At 53.1% G+C, this 23483-nt stretch overlaps 1 protein-coding gene across 1 annotated transcript in view; it reads left to right on the top strand.

The window, feature by feature from the left end:
- Window positions 1-23483, top strand: part of LOC147216377 (microtubule-actin cross-linking factor 1, isoforms 1/2/3/4-like) — a 107037-nt gene that overhangs the window by 52628 nt on the left and 30926 nt on the right. Inside the window, exons 61-62 of the mRNA XM_086178412.1 lie at window positions 21694-21855; window positions 22385-22555. Coding sequence (XP_086034538.1) covers window positions 21694-21855; window positions 22385-22555 — 333 coding nt within the window. The remainder of the gene's footprint in view (window positions 1-21693; window positions 21856-22384; window positions 22556-23483) is intronic.

A 23483-nucleotide genomic window follows, 5' to 3' on the forward strand; every position in this document is an offset into this window, starting at 1 on the left:
GTAAGAATAGATGTATATTGTTTTTCCTCATTATTTTCTCTAGGGGAAAAAAAAACAAACCCAGACGCAATGAAAACTAGTGTTTTGTCCAAAGCTCTCCTTCGTCCCCCAGGAAAATGAAGCCATGGGGCCACGGGGGAGGGGGCCACACAAGCCCTTAATAATGGCCGTCGCTCTCTCATTGAGAGCAAATCAAATTAACGTGCAGCGACACACAGGAGATTAAGAGCGGCGGAGAGAGAGAGGGAGAGAAAAGATTCACCGATCCGGAGAGAGGGGCCCGCGAGGAGCCTCATAAACCGAGCCGAGTTCCGCCGAGTGTTTACCGGCCCGTCGGGGGACGTCTCCGGACCCCCCCGCCCCTCCGCCCAGATCTGACTTTGGGAGAAAGTTCTTAGCTTTGGACCGAAACCCTCCAGTAGGTCTTGAAATTCTGTATGGATTGCCGTTAAATCCATCCATCCCCTGCCGCTTGTTCATTCCGGCGTCCCCAGACACACTCCCTCTGGCCCGTCCCGAATCTTCCCCGGGACATTTACAATTCCAAATGATTTATCCTCCTCTAACACCCCGCTTTTTTTTTCCACGTCCAAACTAAAATCCCCTTCGCAGCCACTATTCACCCACAGACTAATTATCTGATTGGAAGATACCGGCGCTACACGCCATATCTGCAGAGCGCCGATAGGCCCCGGTAGTCGCATTTAGATTTATTAGCATTTTTTTTCCCCCCTCTCTGGTGTCAAAAAGGGGATTTATGGAGGGGCCGTCGGTGGGGGAAATTAGCCCAAATGTAATGCAGACGGCAATCATATGATTACCTATAATTTCCCGGCACTTGAAGCCGCGAACCGTAGAGCGGGCAGACGGGGGCGGCGGGAGCGAAGAGCAGAGGCGGGACGTATAATAGCTGCTGTCTGCAGGGGTATGTGGAGCACAGAGAAATTGTCTGTCACTCTATCTGGGGTGGGAGGGGGGTATTTATAGGACGCCCAGCGCCGCGGAGGATAGCAAGGGGAATATGATGAAGAGGAGAGGAAGGAAGGACGAACCCGAGGCCGGCCCGCGCAAAACAGCTTCTAAACCGCGACCGTGTTTTTACTTATTTATTCACCTTTTTTTTTTTTTTTTTTGTGCGTATTTTAACCGCGGGGGATATCACCTCCATCTCCAGACAATCTAAAGTGGGACGGGGGGGTGGAAGGGTATAGGGAGCCCACTCCCGTTTTTGTCTCCACCTCCCCTTTCTCTCGCTCAACCCCCTTTTCTGTCCATGTAACTGATCCAACTTTCAAACCTAAACATGTCCGCCCGGCTCCGAAGCAGACCCCCCCTCCCCTCCCACACACACACACACACACTCCTCACCCTCATTCCCACCCCCAACCCCCACCCTAGACCCTCGTCTCCGATCCGGAGGGATGATGTCATGCCAATGCGTAGAAAGACGAGGGGGGGGTCATGGGAGTGAGAGGTTACACTGTCAGATTGTTTAAACTCCTCAGTGCAGAGAATGGCGTCCATAATTCACTTGTGAATATGACTTTGAACTGAAAAACACCTTTTGTGAAGCAATCAAAACACACAGGGGGGTTATTACATGCACATTACATGGGTTTACATTTATTCACGATCCAATCCAATTTGCTTACGAGCAAATGAAAAAGGAGAAATAGTGTTTTCGATCATTTTTCATTCCTTATTTGATTGATGACAGCGAGAGGCTCTGGGAGCAGGGATGTCATAGAAGGACGATGGAAATAACCCACAACCCCAGACAATAGTTTTACAAATATAAAACAAAGAAAGGGCCATGAATCCGACCTCGTCGCGCGGCAGTTAATGAACAAGTGATCCCGGAAATGCCGTCTCTTCCCTCTGTTTGCCTCCTCTGAGTATTTAGCGGGTACTTGTCAGTACATGGCCGCGCCGCTCGCACCGAGGCGCTACTGCGGGAGCCCTTCGCTCTGTAGACCGGCGAGGAGTGTGTGTCCCCCAGAGGATGCCTCTAATTCCAGGCTTTTTTCGGGGTGCAAGAGGAATCCCAGCTGTCTACTCTCCCCACCCTCACAAATTCACACACACACACACACACACACACACACAGATAGATAGATATTCGGGTGTGGCCTCAACATCCCTCTACATGCCCTCGACCCCCTTCGTCCCCATGCAGCTGACAGTCTCTGGGTGGGATGGGAACACACGCATGCATACATGCACCCACACACACACACACACACACATGCAGGTGTCTTAGCAAAGCTGTAAACCCCCAGCTGCAGATGGTCATTCCTGGGCAGGGCTGGTTAGACCGGGGTGACAACGGAGCATGGGGTGTGTGTGTGTGTGAAGCTTCATCACGCAGCGCGTCTTCTATCCGTCCGACCATCTGCATTCTTTCCTCGTGGTCTGATCCGCCGGTGACTCATTGTCTTTCCCGCACACACCGTGTCAGCATCTACTTAGCGGCTGCTCCCAGAATCACGACGGCAGCTCACCGCGAGTCTCCTCGCCGCTCGGCACGTGTCCTCAGGTTCACCCCCTCTTCCTCCCCCTTCTCTTCGCCTGCTCCCATCAGGGGTCGCCACAGCCGATCGCCTGCCTCTAGCTAACCCTCTCCGCCGCGTCCTCCTCTGTCACATCGGCTAACCTCACGTCCGCTTTCCCTCCGTCCATAAATCTCCCCTCCTCTGCTCACATATTCAAGAGGTATTTCACCCACAGCTGGAGAAGGTCTTCCTTCACAGCCGGGAGGTACATGAGGAAGCAAGGCGTATATTTGTTTATGGGGCCGGGGGTATTGTGGTATTTATTTGTGGTAAACACGGCATACCGGGCAGAATGCACCGGGCGGTTGCCTTCAGAGGTCACTACCTGGTTGGGTTTAGTTCATTTCCCACCGGAGGAACTTTCTGAAGTTCCCGGATCCTTTTCCGGAACCGGCCTGTTCCTCGGTACTTTCGGACAGCAGAGGAACCGGTGGCGGGGGATCTTCAGGGCCCAGAACTTTTTCGCCAGGGTCTTTTTACAGTTTCATAGGAACTCACGTGACGTCGGTGATTATTATTAAGCCGAACCCATTGCCAGACACCGCTCACAGACCACAAAGCTCCATTTTTAAAAACTGTCGCAGTCATTAGTCAGCTGATTTCTCGTGACAAAATGCAGAGAAGAAGTCCAAGCTCTTCTGGCCTCCGAGGGAATTTCAGAGCTCGCGGCGGAACATCGACTTTTGGCCAAAATGAGTTGGCTATCAGTCGGGTACATCGCACGGCGAAGCCGTGCAGGGAGGAAATAAAAACGACCAATCTGATAGTCCGTGGCAGAACATGAGCTTTTTCTTACAGTCGGACATTCTGTGTACGCCTAGTTATCCATCCCAGTTGATGGGTGTTGGCGCCGTTCTCGATGAGACGGCCCAAAATACCACGATGTGTAGCTCTGACCGACAGGTAAACAGTTCCAACGGCATCAACGGCAAGGGGCGAGTTCTGTTTACAAGCCACATAAAAGGCAATCGAGGCGTAATTAAATTTAACCCTGTAATGATTCAAAGCGGGCTGAGAGTTGTTTGTCGGCTTCCCTCGCCATGTTTACGTCCGTAACCAGGAGCGTGCGAGTCTTTTACGGGGGAACGCCATGATCTTTGAGACCGAAGGCTTTGGCGTTTAACGCGCTGCCGATCTGTTTAGTAAGAATGCGGCGTGTTCAAACAACCCGCCGCGATGTGAGAAATGACCTGTATTCTATCCCGGTGAGTCACACGGTCCAAAACCATCCCAGCACTTTAAAGTACCAGGATTCCACGGCCTGCCCGGCCTTAGAGGGGTTTCAGCAAAAGATTCTTTACGTCGTTTTTCAACTGTTGTTGTTGTTGATGACACGATATGGCCTTATCATCCAGATCGGGCGATGTAGTTGAATCAAGGGATACTTTTTGATGTATCCGGTCAGGGATCTGGACTCGGCCCGTCCGTCGGCAGTGAGCAGCGTTCCCTGAGATGTTTTTTGCGTCTGGCACCTGAACCGCTAACAACATGGCCGGCATTTTCAAACCGGACGGATCTGCGTTCGCTCACGTCGAGGTCCGTGAACCTGTCGCCACGCCCCCCTCCCCCCCCCCCTCCGAGCGTCCACGCCCCATGTCCCGATTGGAACGGCGCGGCGCTGAGCAGGCAGCAGAGTTCAGTGTGTCAGAGCCCGGTAACCCTCCCATGACTCCCGGCCTAATCCAAGTCATACGTCATTTGGACACCGGTGATATTTACTGGCGCTCAGGATTTTCCTGGACCCCTTTCTGTCTCTCTGTTCTCCCCCATCGCATACTCATGCCTGTGTGTCATTCTGTGTGTGTGTGCGTTTTCGTCCCTAAGGGACTGATTGGATCATACTAACATCATTTTGGTAATTCGATAAATTGTTTCGACCGTTCGGCCAAACATTCCTGTAACATTCGGCGCACGCGCATGCACACACACTAACAGAGGGAGACCGAAATGCATCTTTCACTCTTTTTGTATCTGTAAGGGATCCAGAAGGTGACTGATCGGTATGCCTTTGGTTGTATCATCTAAATATGTCTGAGGAGCAGTGAGTAATGTGTGTGATGTTTTAGCTGCTCCACTTTCAGGTCCCGTATTGTCTCAGCTGTTGTGAATTAGAGAGGCACGCCGCCGCAGCTCGGCCCGGCCCTTTCGCCCCCTCTCCTCCGAGCCTCGGTGCAGCCCGGTGTTGACTTCCTGTCTGAATGAGGCCATACGTTAGCAAGATACGCTGTAAGGCCTCGGTGGGATTCCCAACACGAGGCGAATCAAGAATCAAATGTGTTGCTTCGCCCGGAAAACGCGAACATTCATAAGAGGGGCTTCCTAACAGAAAGTCTCAAAGAACAGTCCGGGTCAAATTTCGTTCCAGGGAGTACCCTCCTTCAGGGGGACGTTTTGGCTTTTCATTCCCGCAAGCAGTAAGAGACCAGGGTAAGCCCGCTCAAAATCAAACCGCCGTAGAAAAGGAAGATGATAAACTTTTAGATAGGTCCTGGAACCTATTCAGGACCTCGGCTGTTTCTTAGAGCAGCATAGGAACTCGGGCCTCGGTCCCCTCTTGGCTCCTGCTCCCAAGCAGGGTCTGTTTACGACTCCATTGTAGCTAATCTGACGTAGGTGCTCTGTGATTGGTGGAGCTCATAAGCCACTCATTACCAGATCCTTCCTGCGGACTGTGGCGCAAAAACTATCATAGTCCCTGCTCACTTGCGACAATAATGCTGTCCCGATGCGTGGAGGAACAGCCTCGTTCTGGAGACTGCAAAAAATATTTGTGAAAGGAGATTCATGTCCTTCTCACTGGAAAGGATTTTTGCCCCCAGCTTGAAAATGTGTCCAATGTCTAATAACCGGCGGAAGCGAGTCCCTTGGATTCCACACAGGTAGTTTAATCATTTACCCAGGTGTTTCATCACGTGCAACCTCCGTTGCGTGGGAGGGAGCTGTGAAAGTGTTCCTGCTCGAGAAGTTGAGAACCCCTTGACTGCGAAAACGACAAAACACATCAACGACGAGCGGGTCATTAATAGCAGCAATGATAATAATAATAATAATAATAATGGGTTCTCGTCGGGAGCGGTTTCACTCCGAGCTATAGCGCCGTCGTTTCGCAAATGACGGATTTACCCGCCGCCTCTGCGGCTGCGTGTAGCGTATGCAAATACGGCCCGGGGAAAATTAACAGCCCCCTGGAAGAGGTGTTGTCAGGAAGGAGACCGGGAGGGGGGCTGGAGGCGGGACAATGTCAAAGCGAGCGAGAGGAGAGTGTAGGCTTTGTGTGCGAGGAGAAAGATGCACTGTAGCACTGACCTCCACAGGAAGCCACGCAGGTGTTGTTTGTGTGTGTGTGTGTGTGTGTGAGGATAAACCGACACTCGCCATTTTAACTCTCCCCACTGGTGCAAAGCGCCGCAGATAATTGACCTCGGAGGTGTTTATAATGTGGAAAGTCCTTCCCGCATTAAATCGCATGCGGACATTAAACTCCGGACGGCTGGATGGAAACACACCAGGGAGAAAGTGTGAAAGTTTTTATTCGCCCTAAAAGAATGTGTGTGTTTATGAACACACACACACACACACGCAGCTGCTGCAATAACCAACAGTATTGTGCCTAGATGATTGACAGGCGTGTTTGTTGTCGCTCTTGATGGCGAAAACGTCCAGCGCGTGGCGTCTTTTCAGGTGTGTGCGCGCTTCATCTGGATCTCTTTATGGCCGCGTGTTTGCCCGACGACGGTTGAGAACAATAAGTGCTTTCACACACACACACACTCATATACACAGAGGCAGGTGAAATGCTCTGTTAATATAAAACACCCCCTGACAGTTGGAAAGGAGGAGGGCGGGCTCGGAGAGGAAGAGAGATGGCAGCTAAATATTTTCTCGCTGCCAGTTTACCAGAAAGGGGGTTGGGGGGGGCGGAGGTGGGCGGGGGCTTCTGGAGACTGGAAAAACTAGACGAACCGAGTCGAAGATCGCATCGAAACGAGCGCAGAAATAAGTAACAAAGGGACAGAAAGGACCCCCGAGCCAAGGAAATGAGCTGTAAAAGTCAATTTCGCACACCTGTGCTCCCCCCCAACACACACACACACACACACCGCCTCCTCCACTGCTCTTCTGTGCTCTCGTCACGGAGGTAAATGGTTCCAGGGTCGGGGACCCCGAAACCCTAGACGGTCAGTGCCGCCCATTAGCGGATCCCGTCCCCCCTCCTCGCTCCCTCTTTTACTCCGTTCTGTGACTCCCAAAGCGGCCGTGTCTTCGGAGAGATGACTCTCGGGACGTAGCCGGGGGTTGGGTCGGGCCCGCGGCGGCATCGCCCGATCAGATTCGATCTGGAAGGGCAGAGGCGGCCTTCGGGGTTGGGCGGGGGGGGTGCATTTGAGAGAAAATGAAGTCATCTGTTGCGATTCCTTCCGCCGTGTCCTTCACGCCTCCTTTCCTATTTATCTTCTCGCGTCTCCTCCGAGCCTCCCGATAGCCGGCCCACATCTGCCAGCGTTCAAAATCTTCTCCCGTTCCTGTTGGTGGTGGTGGTGGGGGTGGGGGGGGTCGGTTAGATTCACACGAGAGTTAGCGAGCACCACCCTCGTGTGTGTGCGTGTGTGTGTAACAAACCCCTTTTGTTTCTATAAAGACGTTTGCCTTGAACGCTGCAATGACAGCTGCAGCGCAACTGACAGAGAGGGGATGGGCGGCGGCGGGGGGGGGGATGGGGTCAGTTAAAAAGAAAGAGTGGAGTATTTAGCATATTTGACATGCAGGCCACGGGCCGCTTCGCGCAACAGTTGAGGAAGGCAGATCTCCTCTGGAGGATTGGAAATGTGTGTCAAGACAAAGAAGTGAGCGAGGCGGAGGAGGGGGGGGGGGGGTAGAAAAGAAAGAAAAATGAGTCCAGACTGCTTTTACGCAAACACACGCTTGTGGAAAAAAGGAGGGCAGGAGACGGCGAGGAGGAAGAAGAGGGAAGCGGCGTGGAAGCCTGTAGCCGTAGATAACAGGAGGAAAGAAAAACACAATGTGGGCCGGAGGCTCGGCTGCTGGAGGCCGGCGGCTCCGCGGGCGCCGTCCTCCTGCAGACCCACCGGGCGGCTCGGAGCTTCTACTTCTGAAGACACGGCCCGCCGCCCCACCCTTGTCCAACCCGCCGGAGTTTTTTTGTGCACGGCCCCTTTTCCTCTTGGCCCCTCCAACACACTCACACACACACACACACACACACACACACACCCCCTCCCGTTCGTATTGGGTTTCAAGCGAAGGCGCAGACGGGAATGCACAAGTGCAGCCTGTGAATATCACCCACTTTTTGTCTGCGTCTGTGTCCTCTCTATATTTGTTTTCTTTTTTCTCAACGCGGGGCGGCCCGTTTTTTAAATTTTAAATAAAAACAAAGGAAGGAACGCGCGAATAACAGCAGACTCACTTCCTTGCCTCCCGAAACCCCAAAACTGCTGCTTTGGGAAAGAGGGGCGGGGGGGGGGGCGATTATTCCCGGTGAGCGTCTTTCTCTCCTCCTGCCTTCTCTCTTCTTCTTTCCCCCCTTTCTTTCTTTCTTTCTTTGACTCAAGAATGACAAAGCTGCGATGAATGCTGCCGTCTCACGTTGCTCGCTGCCTTTTCTCTCCCTCACCCTGCTAAATTCAGCCTCCGAGTCGGCGCGGGGGGGGGGGGTTTACGTGAAACACCGTATTGTGTCGCGCCTGCCTGGAGGGAGGAAGCGGGCAGACCCTCGTGCCCACCAACTTAGAGTATATTGAATTAATTGAAATGCGTTTTAAGCGCCGTCGTCATCCTCGCACGTCTTCCGTGACCCCCACGCCACCCCTCTGCTCCTTCTCTCCCACCTCTCCTTCAGCATGTGTGTGTGTGTGTGTGTACTCCGACAGGAAACCGGCATTATTGGGGCACTTCCTGTGTTTTAATACCCGTGCAGGAAACAGAACAAACGGAACTGAATTCAAATACAAACAGCCAAAGACAAGGGTGGGAGCTGGAGAGAGAGAGAGCGAGAGAGAGAGAGGGAGAGGGGGTTGAGCGAGAGAGCAGACGGAGGGGGAGCGGCAAGAGAGCGAGAGTGAGAGGAAAGAGGGAGATTTTTTTAGCAGCTGCAAGCCATTTCAGCTGTGTAGTGGCTGGAGCGCAGAGAGGGAGAGAGCGCAGCTTGGCAGCCCACACGTTTCTAAAGAGCAAAAAAAGGAGAGAAAGAAGAAGCGGAGAAGAAAGACGGCAGGGAGACGCCGAGCCGGGGATTGCGTGGCACTTAGTTTCCCATGGAGCGCGCCGCGGGGAGGGGATCCCAGAGCCGGGGGTAAATGGAAGAGGGACCGTCCTGGGATTTTCCGGGAGTGAAGAGGAGGGAGACGCCGCCTGCGAGGCGAAGCCGGGGCCGGAGCTCGGAGGGCCGTCCGGGTCGCTGCCCTCTGGACGCGCTCCCACGACTCGCCGCTCTCCCTTCGCCCGCCTGGCCGGCCCGGGATCCGGCCGCTCGCCCCCCTTTCCTACCCCCGGATGCCCTCTCGCGCCGCAACCGCTCCCCCCCTTCGGAACCCGCTTTGCATCGGGAGAAACGGCAGAGGAAGCGATACAGGAGCTGAGATATTGACTCTTTGTCCGGGATTTCGCCTTTTTTTTTTTCCGTATAATAATGACGGGATGTCCTAGACGGGTTGGCCCGAACCCCTGACTCTTTGGGATGGATTCAAAGGAGGGCAGAGGAATCGCTCCGGACCACCTGCGCCTTCACAGAGTGGTGACTCGGAAAAAGGGATTTCATATTTTTTCTCCCGTTTATCATTTAATAGAGTTCGTATTCTTTCGCTTCTTTTGAAAGGAGCGCATGGAATGTTGCACTTTCTCTCTCTCTCTCTCACTGCAGCATCATCCCACACGGCCTCCTTCTTCTTTTTTTTTTTTATATAAGAGATAAGAGAGTTGGTTTTCTCACCTTAAAAGGAGACTTTTAAAAACTCCCCCCCCCCGGCCGCCTCTCGCCGAGACTGTTGAACTCCGCCGTGGAGACAAGCGGTATAAAGAGGCAGGGGCTCGGAGGGGGGAGGCGGGCTGGTGAGCGGGGTCAGGGGAGGCTGATCATGAATGTGGAGGAGAAGCCGGCGGTCTTTTTCTCCGACGGCCAATCAAAGGGATATCCTCCTCATGTCGCTCCGCTTTCCGCCCCCACCGACTCCGTCCATCTCCCCACCTCTCTCCGTCATTCCACCGGACGTTTGAATAAACAGAGCTGGTGATTAATATGGTGCGGAGGGGGAGGGCCGCCCCTCTCGCTCCCTCGCCAATGCCGCGCCGCGCCGCCCCGAGACCCAGGAAGTGCACATCTGTGGAGGTGACATAGGCGAGGACACGACGCGCCCTTTTAGGATGTGACACCCAAAGGATTTGTGAAGTCCAGCCAAATGAACTGTGTGATTTTTTTTTTTTTTATTTTATTTTATTTTTTTTCCGGACTGGGCACCACTGAAGGAGACTCATCTCCTCTCCATAGCCCATTCAGGAAATTGTTTTTAATTCAATCGATGAAGTGCCGTGATTAATCCGCACCTTATTGCTAACACACACACACACACACTGCAGTGTCTGTGACAGCCTGAAGGAATAAAAAAAAATGGGGAAGCCTCTGAGTCGCCCGGACTGTCTCAGGCAGAGCCCTCGCTGTCTTGGGAAAGGCGACGAAGACGAGGCCTACATCGAGGATTGCTACGTCCCCCAGCGATCCATATACGACACCATGCGCATCAACGAACAGATCGATCAGGGGAGCAAACTGTGCCAACCCTCCAGGAGCACGCTGGGCTCCGGCGGGGAGGTACGAGGAGAGGGGAGCACGCTGTCCAGCAACGGCACCATCGGAGCGGACATCGGCGGCGTGTTCGTTTCCAGGTCCGCGGATCCCGCCGGGGGAGCCAAGAGGCTGGACGAGAGGGTGATCTTCGACGCCTTGAAGCTGACCGGCAACCCTCAGATCATGTCGCCGCCGGTCGGCATCGCCGGTCCGGGTTTGCCCGCCGCGCCGTCCTCCTCCGGCTCCGGCGGGGTCGCCGCCGTGGCCAAGAGGCGACACCAAGGCGGCGATAAGAAGGACAATCCCAATCGGCGCTCTTGGAAAATCTTCATGCCCCCGAGTTACCCGGAGTTTGCGGAGAGGCTGGAGTTCTCGTCCCTCGAAAGCACAGAGAAGCGTCTGTCGGGGGCAGGGATCCCCCTCTCTGTTTTACCCGCCGCTCAGCCCGTCCAACCGTCTACCCCTACCTCATCCACCCCCTCCTTACCGCCTTACACGCCTTCCCCTTTGTCGTCGGCCCCCCACACTCCTCCCGTGTCGTGCTCGCCTTCCTTGACTCCCACGGTGAGCCCGGTGCCTCCCGCGCAGCAGCAGCAGCAGCAGCAGCATCCGCTCGGCAGGCAGAGGATGGCCCATCCTGCGCCGCACAAGCAACACAAGCCCACGCACCCGCCGCCGCCCCCCTCCAAAGAACGGTCGCCGGCTTTCGGCCGGAGCCGGGCACTCCAGGGTGCTAAAACATCAACTCAACACAGCCCCATGCTGTCCGCGAAGCAGGAGGCCAAAGGCGCGGAGCATAAGCGGTCCTCTAGTTCTTCTCTGGGAATCAGACAGATCCCGGAGAAGCCCGCAGAATCGATAAAGACGTCGGACTCCGAGAGAGATTCTCCTCTCTTGGACCAGGACCCGGGGGACAGCGCCCCGCTCATCCCGCCGAAACCGGTTTTCTGTCCGCCGACCAGGGCTCGCACGTGGCCCCACAGCATCACGCCGGGGAAAAGGACGCAAGTCAGCTTGAGACACAACTTCCCCGTACTCCCCCCTCTGCCCCCTCTGCTAGGCGAGGAGGGGAACACGGACGACGAGTCGGTTTACCTGCTAGATCCCCCGTCTCCCTTCTTAAAAGACGAGGAGGGGATCGTATACGGAGGCCTACCTCTTTCCCCTTGCGTCAGTCAGGAAGGAGGTGACGAGGGGCTCCTCGGTTGGGGCGCTCAGGGCGGCGCCCTCAGGGAACGCACAGCCTCGGAACTCAAATTCGAAGAGGACGAGCGCAGAATACTTCAGGAGCTTGAGGAAGAGGTTCACGAGGAGTGCGTGGAAGCGATTGCGGAGGGGGACGACGACGACACGTGGAAGATAGAGCGGGATAAAGCGGAGGAGAGAGCTCAGCGGGAGGAGAGAGAATGGGAGGCCGTTCTTAAATTGGAGAATCGGGAGATTATCGACCAACCTTGGGACAGGGAGACCCTGGAATCCGAGGGATGGGAACTGTCGGGTCCCACTGGATATTGGCCCGTTTTAACTCCCCCCGTGGGGTTCGGTGGACCCGGGGTCTTCGACGCCTCGCCCTGCCCCAGCTCGGGGGCCGAGTCTGACGACCTCTTCCTGGAGCTGGAAAGACAATGTCTAGACGAGGACGGGGAGGGACCAGAAGGAGCGGAGATGAGCGTAGACCCCGATCCTCTTGACCCATACACGCTTCCTTGTTTGGCGGAAGAGGAAGACGAGAGGGTGGACGAGGCAGAGACCGACTGGTTTGTTTGTGAAGGAACTCTCCCTCCGGATGCCGCGGAGCCTGCCGAGGTTGCCCCGGGCTCCGAGGGGACCGCGCCGGACCCGAGTGTCTCGCGTCAAATCACAAACTTCGAGTTGATGCGAACGCAAGACCGCGAGAAGGAGCACGGCGTCATCGATGACGATTGCGAGGTCGACTTCCACCGGGAGAAGGCGGAGGCGGAGGAAGAGGAGACGAGCGATCCCACCGACTCGGCTCTGGGCCGCCAGCTGGAGTCGGACTCCGGCGGCGCCCCCGCGGCGCAGCCGGAAAGGTGCGACGACGTCACCTGGCCAGGCTACGAACGGGGGAGACCCCCGCGGACCGAAACGGACCCGGACAGCGGGGCCTCGTCCGAGTCGGACCTCGAGAACTGCGAGACGACGTCCACCTCCTCTGCTCACAACCCCCTGAACCCTTACGCAGAGGAGATGGAGGAAGACGATGAAGAGGAGGAGGAGTCGCTGCCGCAGGGCGACGCGGAATCCCAAGAAGAACAGTTGGGAAACCAGTGGTGTGTGTACGGACAATCGGAGGCATGTTTTGACAGCGGCGAGGCAGTGGACGCGGAGCACTCCGATGAGTCTCCGCACGCGGTCGAAACAGAAATCCGAAATGAGTCCACACAGTGTGTTGACATGAATCCTTGCCGAGAAGATCTATTCCCCCCGGAGATTGCAGAGCGCAGTGTGGAAAACACAGAAGGGACGTCCGTCTTGTCGGATACTTCAAGTGTCGCGGAGGAGGAGGAGTCTGAACTGGCTCTTCCCGGACCGGACCCGGACACGGGAGCACCAACAGAATGGACGTCAAGCTCCCCAAAACCAGAACCCGTTCCTCTTCACTGCCCTCAACTTGAAAACGCGTCACCTTCTCCCTCTTCGCCTCAGTCGCACTCTAAACCTGAGTCTTTCAGTGCCGGACTGGAGGGCAACGGCTCGAAGGCCTTCGTTATTTCAGACAGTTTTGTTTACTTGGCCGTTTCTGCAACCGCCCGGTCCCCTAATGGCTATCCACCATCTCCACTTGAAGATTCCGTCCCCCCCAGTCCCATCCCCAAACCTACCTGCCGCCCAGAGGCAGAGGACGGGGAGGAGGAGGAGGAAGAGGAGGAGGGGGAGGGGGAGGAGGAAGAGGGAGCGCTTCTTTCTCCCGACAGCTTTGTTTACATGGCGGCGCCTGAACGTCCCCATCCCGGCCCTTCAGAGCTCAGTTCGGCCTGCGAGGACGCTCAAGAGCTGGACTTGGACTCGTACTCAGAAGGCACCCAGTCTGGGGTGGATGGAGCAGAGTTCGCCCTCGGCTCCATGACCGGGGAGAGCGACTGGGAGTCCGATTGCTCCGCTCAGGACTTCCCCGCGCTCTTCTCCAGCGACCGGGTCTGGGATCAGCTGGAGCCGGGTCTCCTCCAGAGCCTGTTTGCGCAGACCGAGGCCGGCCACGCTCAGGACTGCGGGCCCCTGGGTGACGGGGCCCAGTCGGGGGCCTCGGTCTGTCACGCGGATTCGGGTCACAACTCAGCAGCAGGGAATGAGTCACCGGTTATATCCGATAACGCGACACAAGCAGAGGTACGAGCTCTTATGAATTTCCGATGTTTTTTTTGTTCCCGAGAACACATGTCTTTTTTTATTGTCGCTATTTGGTTAGCAGGTGGTTTGAGTCCATTACCAACTCCTTAAGTGGGTCCAATCACTTCTGGACTGGGGTTTTTTCATCGGACTGAACTTTGAGTCCCGAGTTGCGCGGTATAGATTATGGGATGGAGCACACGTTCAATCACTTCGATCATTGAAATCCCGGTAGACGGCTTCGGCTGTCATAAAGAGAGGCTTGTAGGTGAGGGGGCAAGAGCTGAGCCCGGTCCGTTTTTAGTGAGAACGTGTTATTTTGGACACGCCGAGGCGCAGCGTGAAGAGAGAACTGGGTCAGGCAGCTGAGCGCCGAGTGTAACCGATGTAGACATAGCATGGAAAATGCATGTAGGGGGTGAAGTTATGTGGACGCCATAATTAGCTAGTTGTGTTTCAGTAGTAGAGCTTTGAATGCCTGCAACATGATGCTGGTGGGGGGACGCTACTTATGGGAATCTACCCTCGGTTTGTGTGTAATGCGTGTGATGAGGATTTACGTGGTGGTGGTGGGGGGGGGGCTAATCAACAGTGCATGAGAATGTTTAAGGCCGATCACGTGTTGCTGGCGCGACCAGCCCACTGATATATATATAATGTTGATCGCAAATGCAGAGTTTGCAATGCTGAGCCAGAACGGTCGCCCATTGTTGTGTTGTGTTTATATATGGAAGGTTATTTTCCTTCCTAAACTGTGGCCCCTGAGCACAGGAGGACAGAGCGATCCGTGTTTTCTATCCGGCTCCTTTCCAATAATTGGCCAGAAAAGTCTGTATCCAACGAGGCAAGTTAGTTATAAATTGATGTTTTGTTTTTTTTTTTATAATAAGTCGAGACGTGTGAAGGACAGTCGGTGTTTGGGTGGATTCGATTCGGTCCCTGAGGGTGGAATCACCCCAAATTGCCCAGATGTGTGAATGAGGGAGCGAAAAGTCATATGTCTCCGTATGACGTTTGAATTTAGAGGGGGAATGCTGGTACATACGCTTGTGTATATCTGTTTGTGGCGCCGTTGCCGATCGGCCACCAATCCAGGGCGAACCCTGCCTCTCGGTGCACGTAATGAATGAATGAATGAAAGCGGCATCGGTGTCACGGTACAAACATGGCTGCTGGTAAAGTCGTCAACAGTATGGAATGGATATTTCATAAATGCCACCAGACCGGCTTTGCGCAGAAAAAAACATAAGACCGTCAGTGTGTGGGCGTCTGTCCTCGAAGCCCCTCCTCTTCATCGGCACCCGAGTCACGGTCAAAGGTGTGTTCGCTCGCTCGCCTCTTTGCAGCAGCACGTCGGACAGCCTTGCCGCTCCCGGCCTGGAATCGCTTGGCCGGAGCCTTACGCACAGACCCAATTCATTTGTGACCATGTTTTATTAATGCGGCAAGCTGTAACCTTATTTTTACCTTTGAGATGTTTTTTTTTTTTTTTTCCAAAGTTGTTTATGGCAATTTAGAAGCCAGGAATAGAAAGTTAATCTTTTTATCACAGAGTGCACAAACCAAGTGATCACTAATGTGCCTAATCGCCGCACTGACGAGGCAAACATCTATTACGCTACGCTTTACATCCGACATTGAGTCGCCCCGCCCGACCGAACCGTCCCTCGCTTCGAGGCGCGTACATCTGAACGTGCGTTTCCTACAACGGCGTGCGTTTGCGTGCGTGTGACTGATGTTTGTGTCATCGGCCCACGTCGGTCCAGCCCATCCTAAGGCCCGGCCTAATGTGATCAGATGTCACGTCCGCTCAGCCTCAGCGGCCTTTAGCTGCGCGGAGGGCAGCGGCGGCCGGCGCGGATGATTTCTAACCATATCTGGCTTGATTTGATCAAATGTTTTTTTGAAAACCGAGTGACACAACTAAGAAAACATGTGTTTCTCATTTCTGGCTCTTGGCAGAGTGCACCAAATACTATTTCTAGTTTTTCTAAAGTTGTCTAAAACAAGGTCACATACGTTTAAACTCCCGTTTTCCAGGTCCGACGTAGAAATCTGGGCCCTTTAAGACTCATCCGCGTCCCCAAATGCTCTAAATAGAGTTATATTAGGGGCATTTACAAAACCTTCCCTCCCTCGGTGAGGGTTGAAGAGGTGCAGCGGTCTGCAAACACAAAAATAAACGTTATCACGAGTAAAGATTCAGAAATGCGGTTTGGGCTTTTGTCCACATTTTCTCCAAGGTGACACAAACCCCTGCTGCATGTGTGACAACCCCCCCCGTCTGCTTTACACTTAGCCCTCTGACCCTCCCCTCTCCCCTCCTTCTCATTTATGCTTGGATGGTATTGTTCCTGCGATAAGGAGGTGAGAGCTAAATAGTGTGGCACTTAGTGGAGCTGCCCCCCCCACCACCACCACCACCCTCCCCTGCCAACACGGCAACACAAACCGTTCGTTCGTCGGGGGAACATGAACCCTGATAAGAAAGTACAAGTGGCTAACGCTAGAAGTGCGGCTCGGACACCCGCGGCCTCTTTACCGACCGACCTCCATCGCGCACGCTTTATTTTTATTAACCCGAGACCAAAGCGGTATCACCATGCCAGGAAAACAAAATAACACAACAGATTGATGAGGAACGGCAAGACAAAGAGGCTGACGCAGGAAGAGTTACGCCGGGCGACGGGGCGGTTGGGTGGAGGAAGCTATTGTTTGCACAGGGAGCACCTTTTTTGAGCTACATGAGGCTTTGGTTCAGAGATAAGAGAGCCAGGCTGGCAGGCAGACACAGGCAGAAGGCCTTTGGATTAGTATGAAGCTCAGTTTTGAAGACCTGTGTGTGTGTGTGTATATGTGTGTGTGTTACACAGACAGACAGATGGACTAGCCCTAGCATGCAGTTTAATGAACTGGGGTGGGAGAGCCCGACCACCAGCCATATTTACACAGAACAGGAGGGCATCATATTTTCTACTATTTCACTTTATGCTTCAGTTCATTTATTCATCTGTCAGTTTTCAATATTGTCACAGATCGCTTGTGGAGGTTCTCAGTCATCCGGATCGAAATGTTCTTGCCGTTGCAACCGGACTTGAATTTTCTTCGCTGGAAATTCAAGTTCGGTTGCCACGACAAGAACATTTCGACAAGACATTACAGATTCCTTGTTTTTACAATGTTTTGTTTCAATTGGTGTTTATCCATTATGCAAACATACTGGTGATCGTAACACTGAATGCTTGAAACGTGCGGCAAACAAGAGGCGCGGATGTAAAAAGCATAGAGCAGAGGTGGGGAGTGGGCGTGAGCAGGAGAGAGAGAGAGAGAACAAACAAGCCAGGTGGTTTCCCGTTAATATATTGGAGTTTTGATTGATGTGATAATTCTGGCCCTGAGCGTCCCACGATCAGCCCACAGAAGGAGAGGGGTGCCCGAGTTTAAAAAAACAGATCATATATATATATATCTTTTTTTTTTTTTAATTTTTAAGCAGAGGAAAAGGACGATAGGAGTGCGCTTAGATCCGCCATGAATTAGCACGGGATTTCCAACAGGCCCGCATGAACCCGCCGTGATCCCATCTTGGATGCGGCTCCTTCCTGGGCTTCAAGCGAAGTCTCCACCGGGGGAAACAGTCTCCACCCCCCCTCCCTCCCCCAACCCCTCCATCTAGAGTTGTTTGGAAACAGATTCCTTCCTCACCTCCCCTCCCCCGTCATTCCACGTGACAATAAAACAGAGAGGAGGCAGTAAGGAAGCCGGCGGGGTTAAGACAGGAAGGTGACGGCTGGCTGAGGCAGGAAGTGCGAAGATGAAGTGTGACTTAGGTTGATAGTGGTGTTGTTGCTGGATGTTGGAGGTTATAAGAGAAGAGAGAAATCTCCCTCTGACATGCAGACAGATGTTTACAATCCTGATGTTGATCCTGCTGGAATCACTGGATTTTAGGTTTTTTCAAAATGAAATGTCGCACTTTTTGTAGTTGACTCAAACCCGTGTGCGGGATTGGCTTCATATGTGCCTCGTCGGCCCGAACATCATTCATTTATACCCCCGTTCGTATCCGAGCACCTTATCCTGCACTCCGGGTCGCCGGGGTTCCAGATGCCAGTCGATCACAGGGCCGCATCTAGAGACATGCAACCATTCGCTCTTCATTCATGTCGTGTAGAGACAACATTCATTCTGTCACTCACATGTCAGACAGAGATAAACACATCCTTCTTCACACATCATCTGGACCAGACCTGGGCATTTTACGGCCCGCGGGCCACATCCGGCCAGTTTTCTTTGAATATTTTAGCAAGTGTTTTCAATCAATATTTAATTTAGAAACTTATTTTTTCCTTTTTAATTTTTTTCCTTTTATTTATTTTTTTCCAATAATGTCACTCGGTACATTTACATTATTATTATTGATTTTAAAATTGAAATAAAATGCCCAAAAAAAACAAAATTTTTAATTGCAATTTTCATTTTGTTCACCTCGTTGGCCTGTGCTTAAAAATTAAATAAGTGGCCCGTCAGCCAAAATAATTGCCCATCCCTGATCTGGACACATACAACCATTCATTCTCCCATTCACATCATTTTATTTACCCTCTCATCGGCATATCATATAACAGACACAACCATCCACTCTGCCATTAACATCATACGCAGGCTCTCGTTAAAAACTTCTTATTGTAGCAACTGGACTTGATTCTCTTCCTTTTAGGACATTTCACATATCGTCCGAGAGGCTTTTTTTAGTCTTCTTGGGACGAGAATCAAGTCCAGTTGCTAAAAGAAGTTGACCAGAATCATCCGTGACCTGGATGACTGAGAGCCTCCACAGACCCGTCATATCGAGACTAACACCATTTTCACTCTCTTTCACACATCTCCTGGAGAACGTGGAGAAGGCCTTCCTGTCAGAGTCGAACCTGGAACCTTGTCGCTGTGAATCGGGCGCCAACGTGCCGTCCCGTGCTTGATCAGATGACTTAAAAAGATTTTTTTCCCCAAATTTGATAAAGAGCGCAGAGCATATCCCGTCGCCATGTTGTCCCGCACGTCGTCTGGCCCCTCCGACCGCCCGATCGGTCATATTAGAGCCGAATCTGTTTACGGTCTTAACCCCCCCACATCCATCAGCGTTCTTTATCGCCTGACCTCCGTGAACCGCCACCGCGGAGGGGCGGGTTCGGGATAGGCGAGGAAGGAGTAGGGCGCAGGGAACCATGCGAGGAATGGAGCAGCTGTGGAAGGGGGGACTGACGGAGCGGGGGCCGGAAAGTTGACAAGTGTGGCGTTGATAGTTAAGTTAGCTGGGTTAAGTGTGTGTGTGTGTGTGTGTGTGTGTGTGTGTGTGTGTGTGTGTGTGTGGGCGGGCGCGCGAGCGAGGTGCTGTGTGCCGACTGAAGGATGGAAGAATGACAAGCATGTGGAGTGTTTTCCAGAGCTTCGCTTCAGTGAATCCATCTCCTCTGAAGTGGCCAGAATGAGAGGGAGTGAGGTGAAGACGAGCACGTATAGGAAGAAAGAAATACAATCACAGTCCGCGTAGGAATCGCACACTCACTGTCACACACACACACAGCCGAGCGCACTGATGGATTGATGTGCTTTCCCTGTTTTTTCCGTCTCTGCGCCCCCAGTATCTCCGGCGTGCACCAGGATAAGGCGCAGGGCGGAGCGGGTCACGGCTGCGGCTCATTGTTGTTCTGGGCTCGCAGGCTTCCTGTTTCAGGCAGCAGTGACGCCCATCGCTGCCGCACAGCTGCGGCCAAACTGGATAAACACACACACACACACACATACATACATACAGTGCTAATGTATATTGGCTGAAGTAAAGATTGATACTTTTTGGAATGGCTGATCACCATTCAAACACTTTGGAATTATTTGCATACACACACACACACACTGCGCTTTGGCACGACCAACCTGTAGTTTGATTCCGTATTTCAACCAGATGAGCACAGATCTGCGAAGCCTTTGATTGCGACCCAGTAGAAAGATCCAGAAACGCGTTCCAGCCCCCGCCGCTTCCCGCCAGCGTCAGATCGGGTCGAGCGGCGCGTCGGCAGGTCCCGTCAACGATCCCCGGAGTGCCGCAAATCATCGGCCGTTCCAATCTCTAAAGAGTCTTTCTGGCGTCCGTTTCACCTGAAAACCATTCGGGAAACATCGCTCGGGCGGAACACGGACTACATTTTCTGCATTTACTGCATTTTCACATGCTCTTGCACGTGACCTTAAAAAGCCGCTCCTCCGGCGTCTGACAGCAAGATGTTCAGATGTTGATTTCACCGGATTCATCGACATGCACGCCGTTGCTATGCTATTATCTGACACGCAGCAGCTGGCTATGTGCAGCTTCACCCAACTTAACAAACATCCCAGTTTAAGGACTACCAGCCCAGCCCCCCTCCCCCCGGGGCCTCCAGTTTTGCAGAAATATCATGTACCTCGTCTCTTTGTGTGGCCGGCGGTCGCCATTTGGCCGCGGCGGAGTCGAAAACCACCGTATCTAATTTGCCTTTCTGCCGGGCCCATTTTTATCTTTTTTTTTTTTTTTCCCCTGAATGTCAGAATCTCTTTTAATGTTTTAATGTCATCCCAACCGCAGATCCTCCCCCCCCCCCCCTCCCTCCCCGCCGTCTGTCCAGATGCAATGGACGAGCCACTGGAAGATATTTGTTGGTTTCCAATCGGTCGGGAAGCCATTTAACTATGAAAGCCGTTGAGCGGATTTGGCGACTTGTCTGCTTGAGCAGAGCTCATCTCTTTGGTTCCGGACAAAAGTGAATTCAGCGGCGGTCCGTAGACTGCACACCCGCAGACGGGAAAAATACAGGCCAACCAGGAAAGATTTAACGTATTATTAATGCTTTGCTTGGCATCAACCAGTCAAATTAATCGTTTTACAGAGTGTAAGATAGTCGAGTCAGATTTTGGAGAGATCCCAGCTCAATGCGGGCGGCCCTCTGCCTCGACCGGTTGAGCGAGCGCGATAGAGACTGGTGTCAAACCCTGGAGCAAATACCGATATCTGGTTGTGGAAAGTATTCAGTTCACATTTTGCGGATTTAATGAACGGTGGTAAACAGGAAAGATATTTAACGTTTTGTGTCTTTTTAAAGCCAAGTCAATTTTCAGCTCCAGACATTGTTCAGATGTCAAACTTCAACTTTGTTTTTTTGTTTTTTTGTTTTTTCCAGCCCAAAAATATTCAATTGATTTAAATATTTATATTAACAACTGAGAACGTTCCCGGTTCTCCTCCGGGAGCTGTGAATTAAAAAAAAAAGGCTGCTAATGTTTATAAATTAAAGTGACTTTGGCTCAGGACGCAGGCCTGTTCTCTCTGCTAGCCACCTCCAGTGTCATCAAGAAAAATGGCTACGTGTGTGTGTGTGTGTTTGAGTGCACGAGTGTGTGTGTGTGAGAAATCCATCCGGACGAGCGAAGTTGTGACTGTTCTATAAATGTGTGTCAGTGTCGCTATGTCTGCCCGCTTTTGTGCGAGTGTGAATAAGCAAAGGTTGTGTGTGCACCCATGCAAGTGTGTGTTAGTGCACTCTACAATGAGGGTTTGTTGCCGACTCAGCTTTTTCCAGCCGGTCCCTGACTCGTCTAATCCCCCTAATCCCCCTCTCCCCCTCGTTTTTTCCCCCCCTCTTCCCTTCACCCCCATTTCTCCGGTTCCCCTCCCATCTCCCGCTCCCCTCTTATCTCTGCACATCCGTCTGTCTGCTGTCTGCCTGTCTGTCTGTCTTTCGTCCCCTAATATCCCACCGCTTCTATATGTAGGCACGTAATGTGGGACAGTTCACTTCTGTTTGTTGTCATGCAGAATGAAAGTGCAGTGTATTTTAAACTCCAGCCACTGCACCGCTCCTCAGCCCCCCACCCACCCCCGCCATCGCCACCATTTTCCCCTCTTAGCCACACAAAGCGGTCAATTAACCCAAAAAAAAAAAACTCCTATCCCCTCCCCAGGCGGTGGAAAGAGAGCAGGTGGAAAGTATTCAACCGAAGCTGCAGCACGTCAACGCAGTGGGCCAGGGTCTGATCCAGAGCGCCGCCAAGCACACGGATACCCAGGCGCTGGAGCACGACCTGGAGACCACCAACCTCCGATGGAACTCTCTCAACAAGCGGGTATGACTGCACCTGAATCCGGGGTGACCCTGAAAGAGGGCGGTTACCCCGGCAACCAAATAGCCGTCAGAAAATTCGTCACATCCCTCCCCAAAAAATGCGGATGCATCCCATCTATGCCAATTTCAGAGGCACCCTTAGATGGGCCCGACCAATTAGAAAAGATAATTGCAAGATGGACTGGGGGCAGGAGGGGGGCGGGTTGAAATTATGGGCCGGCATGATAAAGATAAGGGGATTTCATTCCAGTCGTGAATGCTACCGTTATGTTTTTAAATTCCCCGGCACCGTGGCTGTCTCGTGGAAAATCCTCCCCGGAACAGTGTGACTAATATACTGGACCGTGAAATACTTCCTCCCAAGAGATACAAGCTGAACTCCCGAGGTCAAGGCTGGACATATGAACGCACCATCTGCCTTTTTTTTATAACCGCGGGGAGCCTCGCGTGTTTTACAGTTCAGTGTTTATCTCTTAACAAACCGTTCCCCGCCGCGGTGAAAACAAAAAAACCTCTCACCCCTTCCTCAGGTGGCCGAGCGGATCGCCCAGCTGCAGGAGGCCCTGTTGCATTGCGGGAAATTCCAAGATGCCCTGGAGCCTCTGCTGAGCTGGCTGAGCGACACGGAGGAGCTGGTGGCCAATCAGAAGCCCCCCTCCGCCGAGTACCGCGTGGTCAAAGCCCAGATCCAGGAACAAAAGGTAAACCGGGGGAGGGGCCGAGGGATGAGGAGTAATTAGAAACTCGCGTGGCGAACGGCGAGAAATGGCGGCGGCGACCCGGCAGACGGTTCCTCTTGGAGGAACCGACGGCTCACGTTAATGCGAGGAGCGATTTCCTGCCCGAGACGGCCCGCTCAGATTTTCCGAGCCGGGGTTTGCGGGGGATTTGAGTAACACTTCGCCCGTCTGGGTTCTCAGCCTCCGCCACCCACGCTCCTCTGATCTCTGCTCCCAGACCCAAAGCCAGTGTTTGTGTTCAAATGAAGGTTCCCTAATCCTCGCCTGCAGCTCGGCGGCGGCGTTTTCAAGTTGTCTCCTCATCGCGCTCGTGGAAGTGAAACGTTCGCAGTCGCTCGCGTGTCCTGGGTGTCCTTCAGACGCTAACAATAGATGTTTGAAACCCATGCGTTCGCTCACACACATGCACGCACACGGCCGGTCAATGATCCGTCTGCCTGGCATCCAAACGGCCCCAGTTGACCGTCTGCCAGTCAGACTGGCATAAAAACAAACGTGCGCACACACACACACATGCATGTTGGATGCATTGTTTTCAGCGGCGCACACTCTCTTCCTTGTTTACCTAGCATGCACTTCCTGTGTTTGTGCACACGAGTGCTCTCCCTGTCTGGGCCAGCGAACAATCGCAAGTCTGTGTGTGTGTGTGTGTGTATGTGCATGTGTGTGTGTGTGTGCGCGCGCCATTTGGCCAAGCTGCTCAAATAGAGAGAGAGAGACTGACTCAGACTTGGGGGGGGCGGGGCTTGACACTACTCCCACTTCACTTTATCACCAATTGCTCGTGATTTCACTCGGACTTGAGCCTCATGACTCAAAAGTCTCGGCATTCACCAAGTCCGGAATGCGAACAAACTCACACACGCACACACACACACACATACACACA

Source organism: Fistularia commersonii, chromosome 30 (assembly GCF_037954325.1).
Source record: "Fistularia commersonii isolate RoL2024-O1a breed Wild chromosome 30, RoL_Fcom_v1.0, whole genome shotgun sequence".
Lineage (NCBI taxonomy): Eukaryota > Metazoa > Chordata > Actinopteri > Syngnathiformes > Fistulariidae > Fistularia > Fistularia commersonii.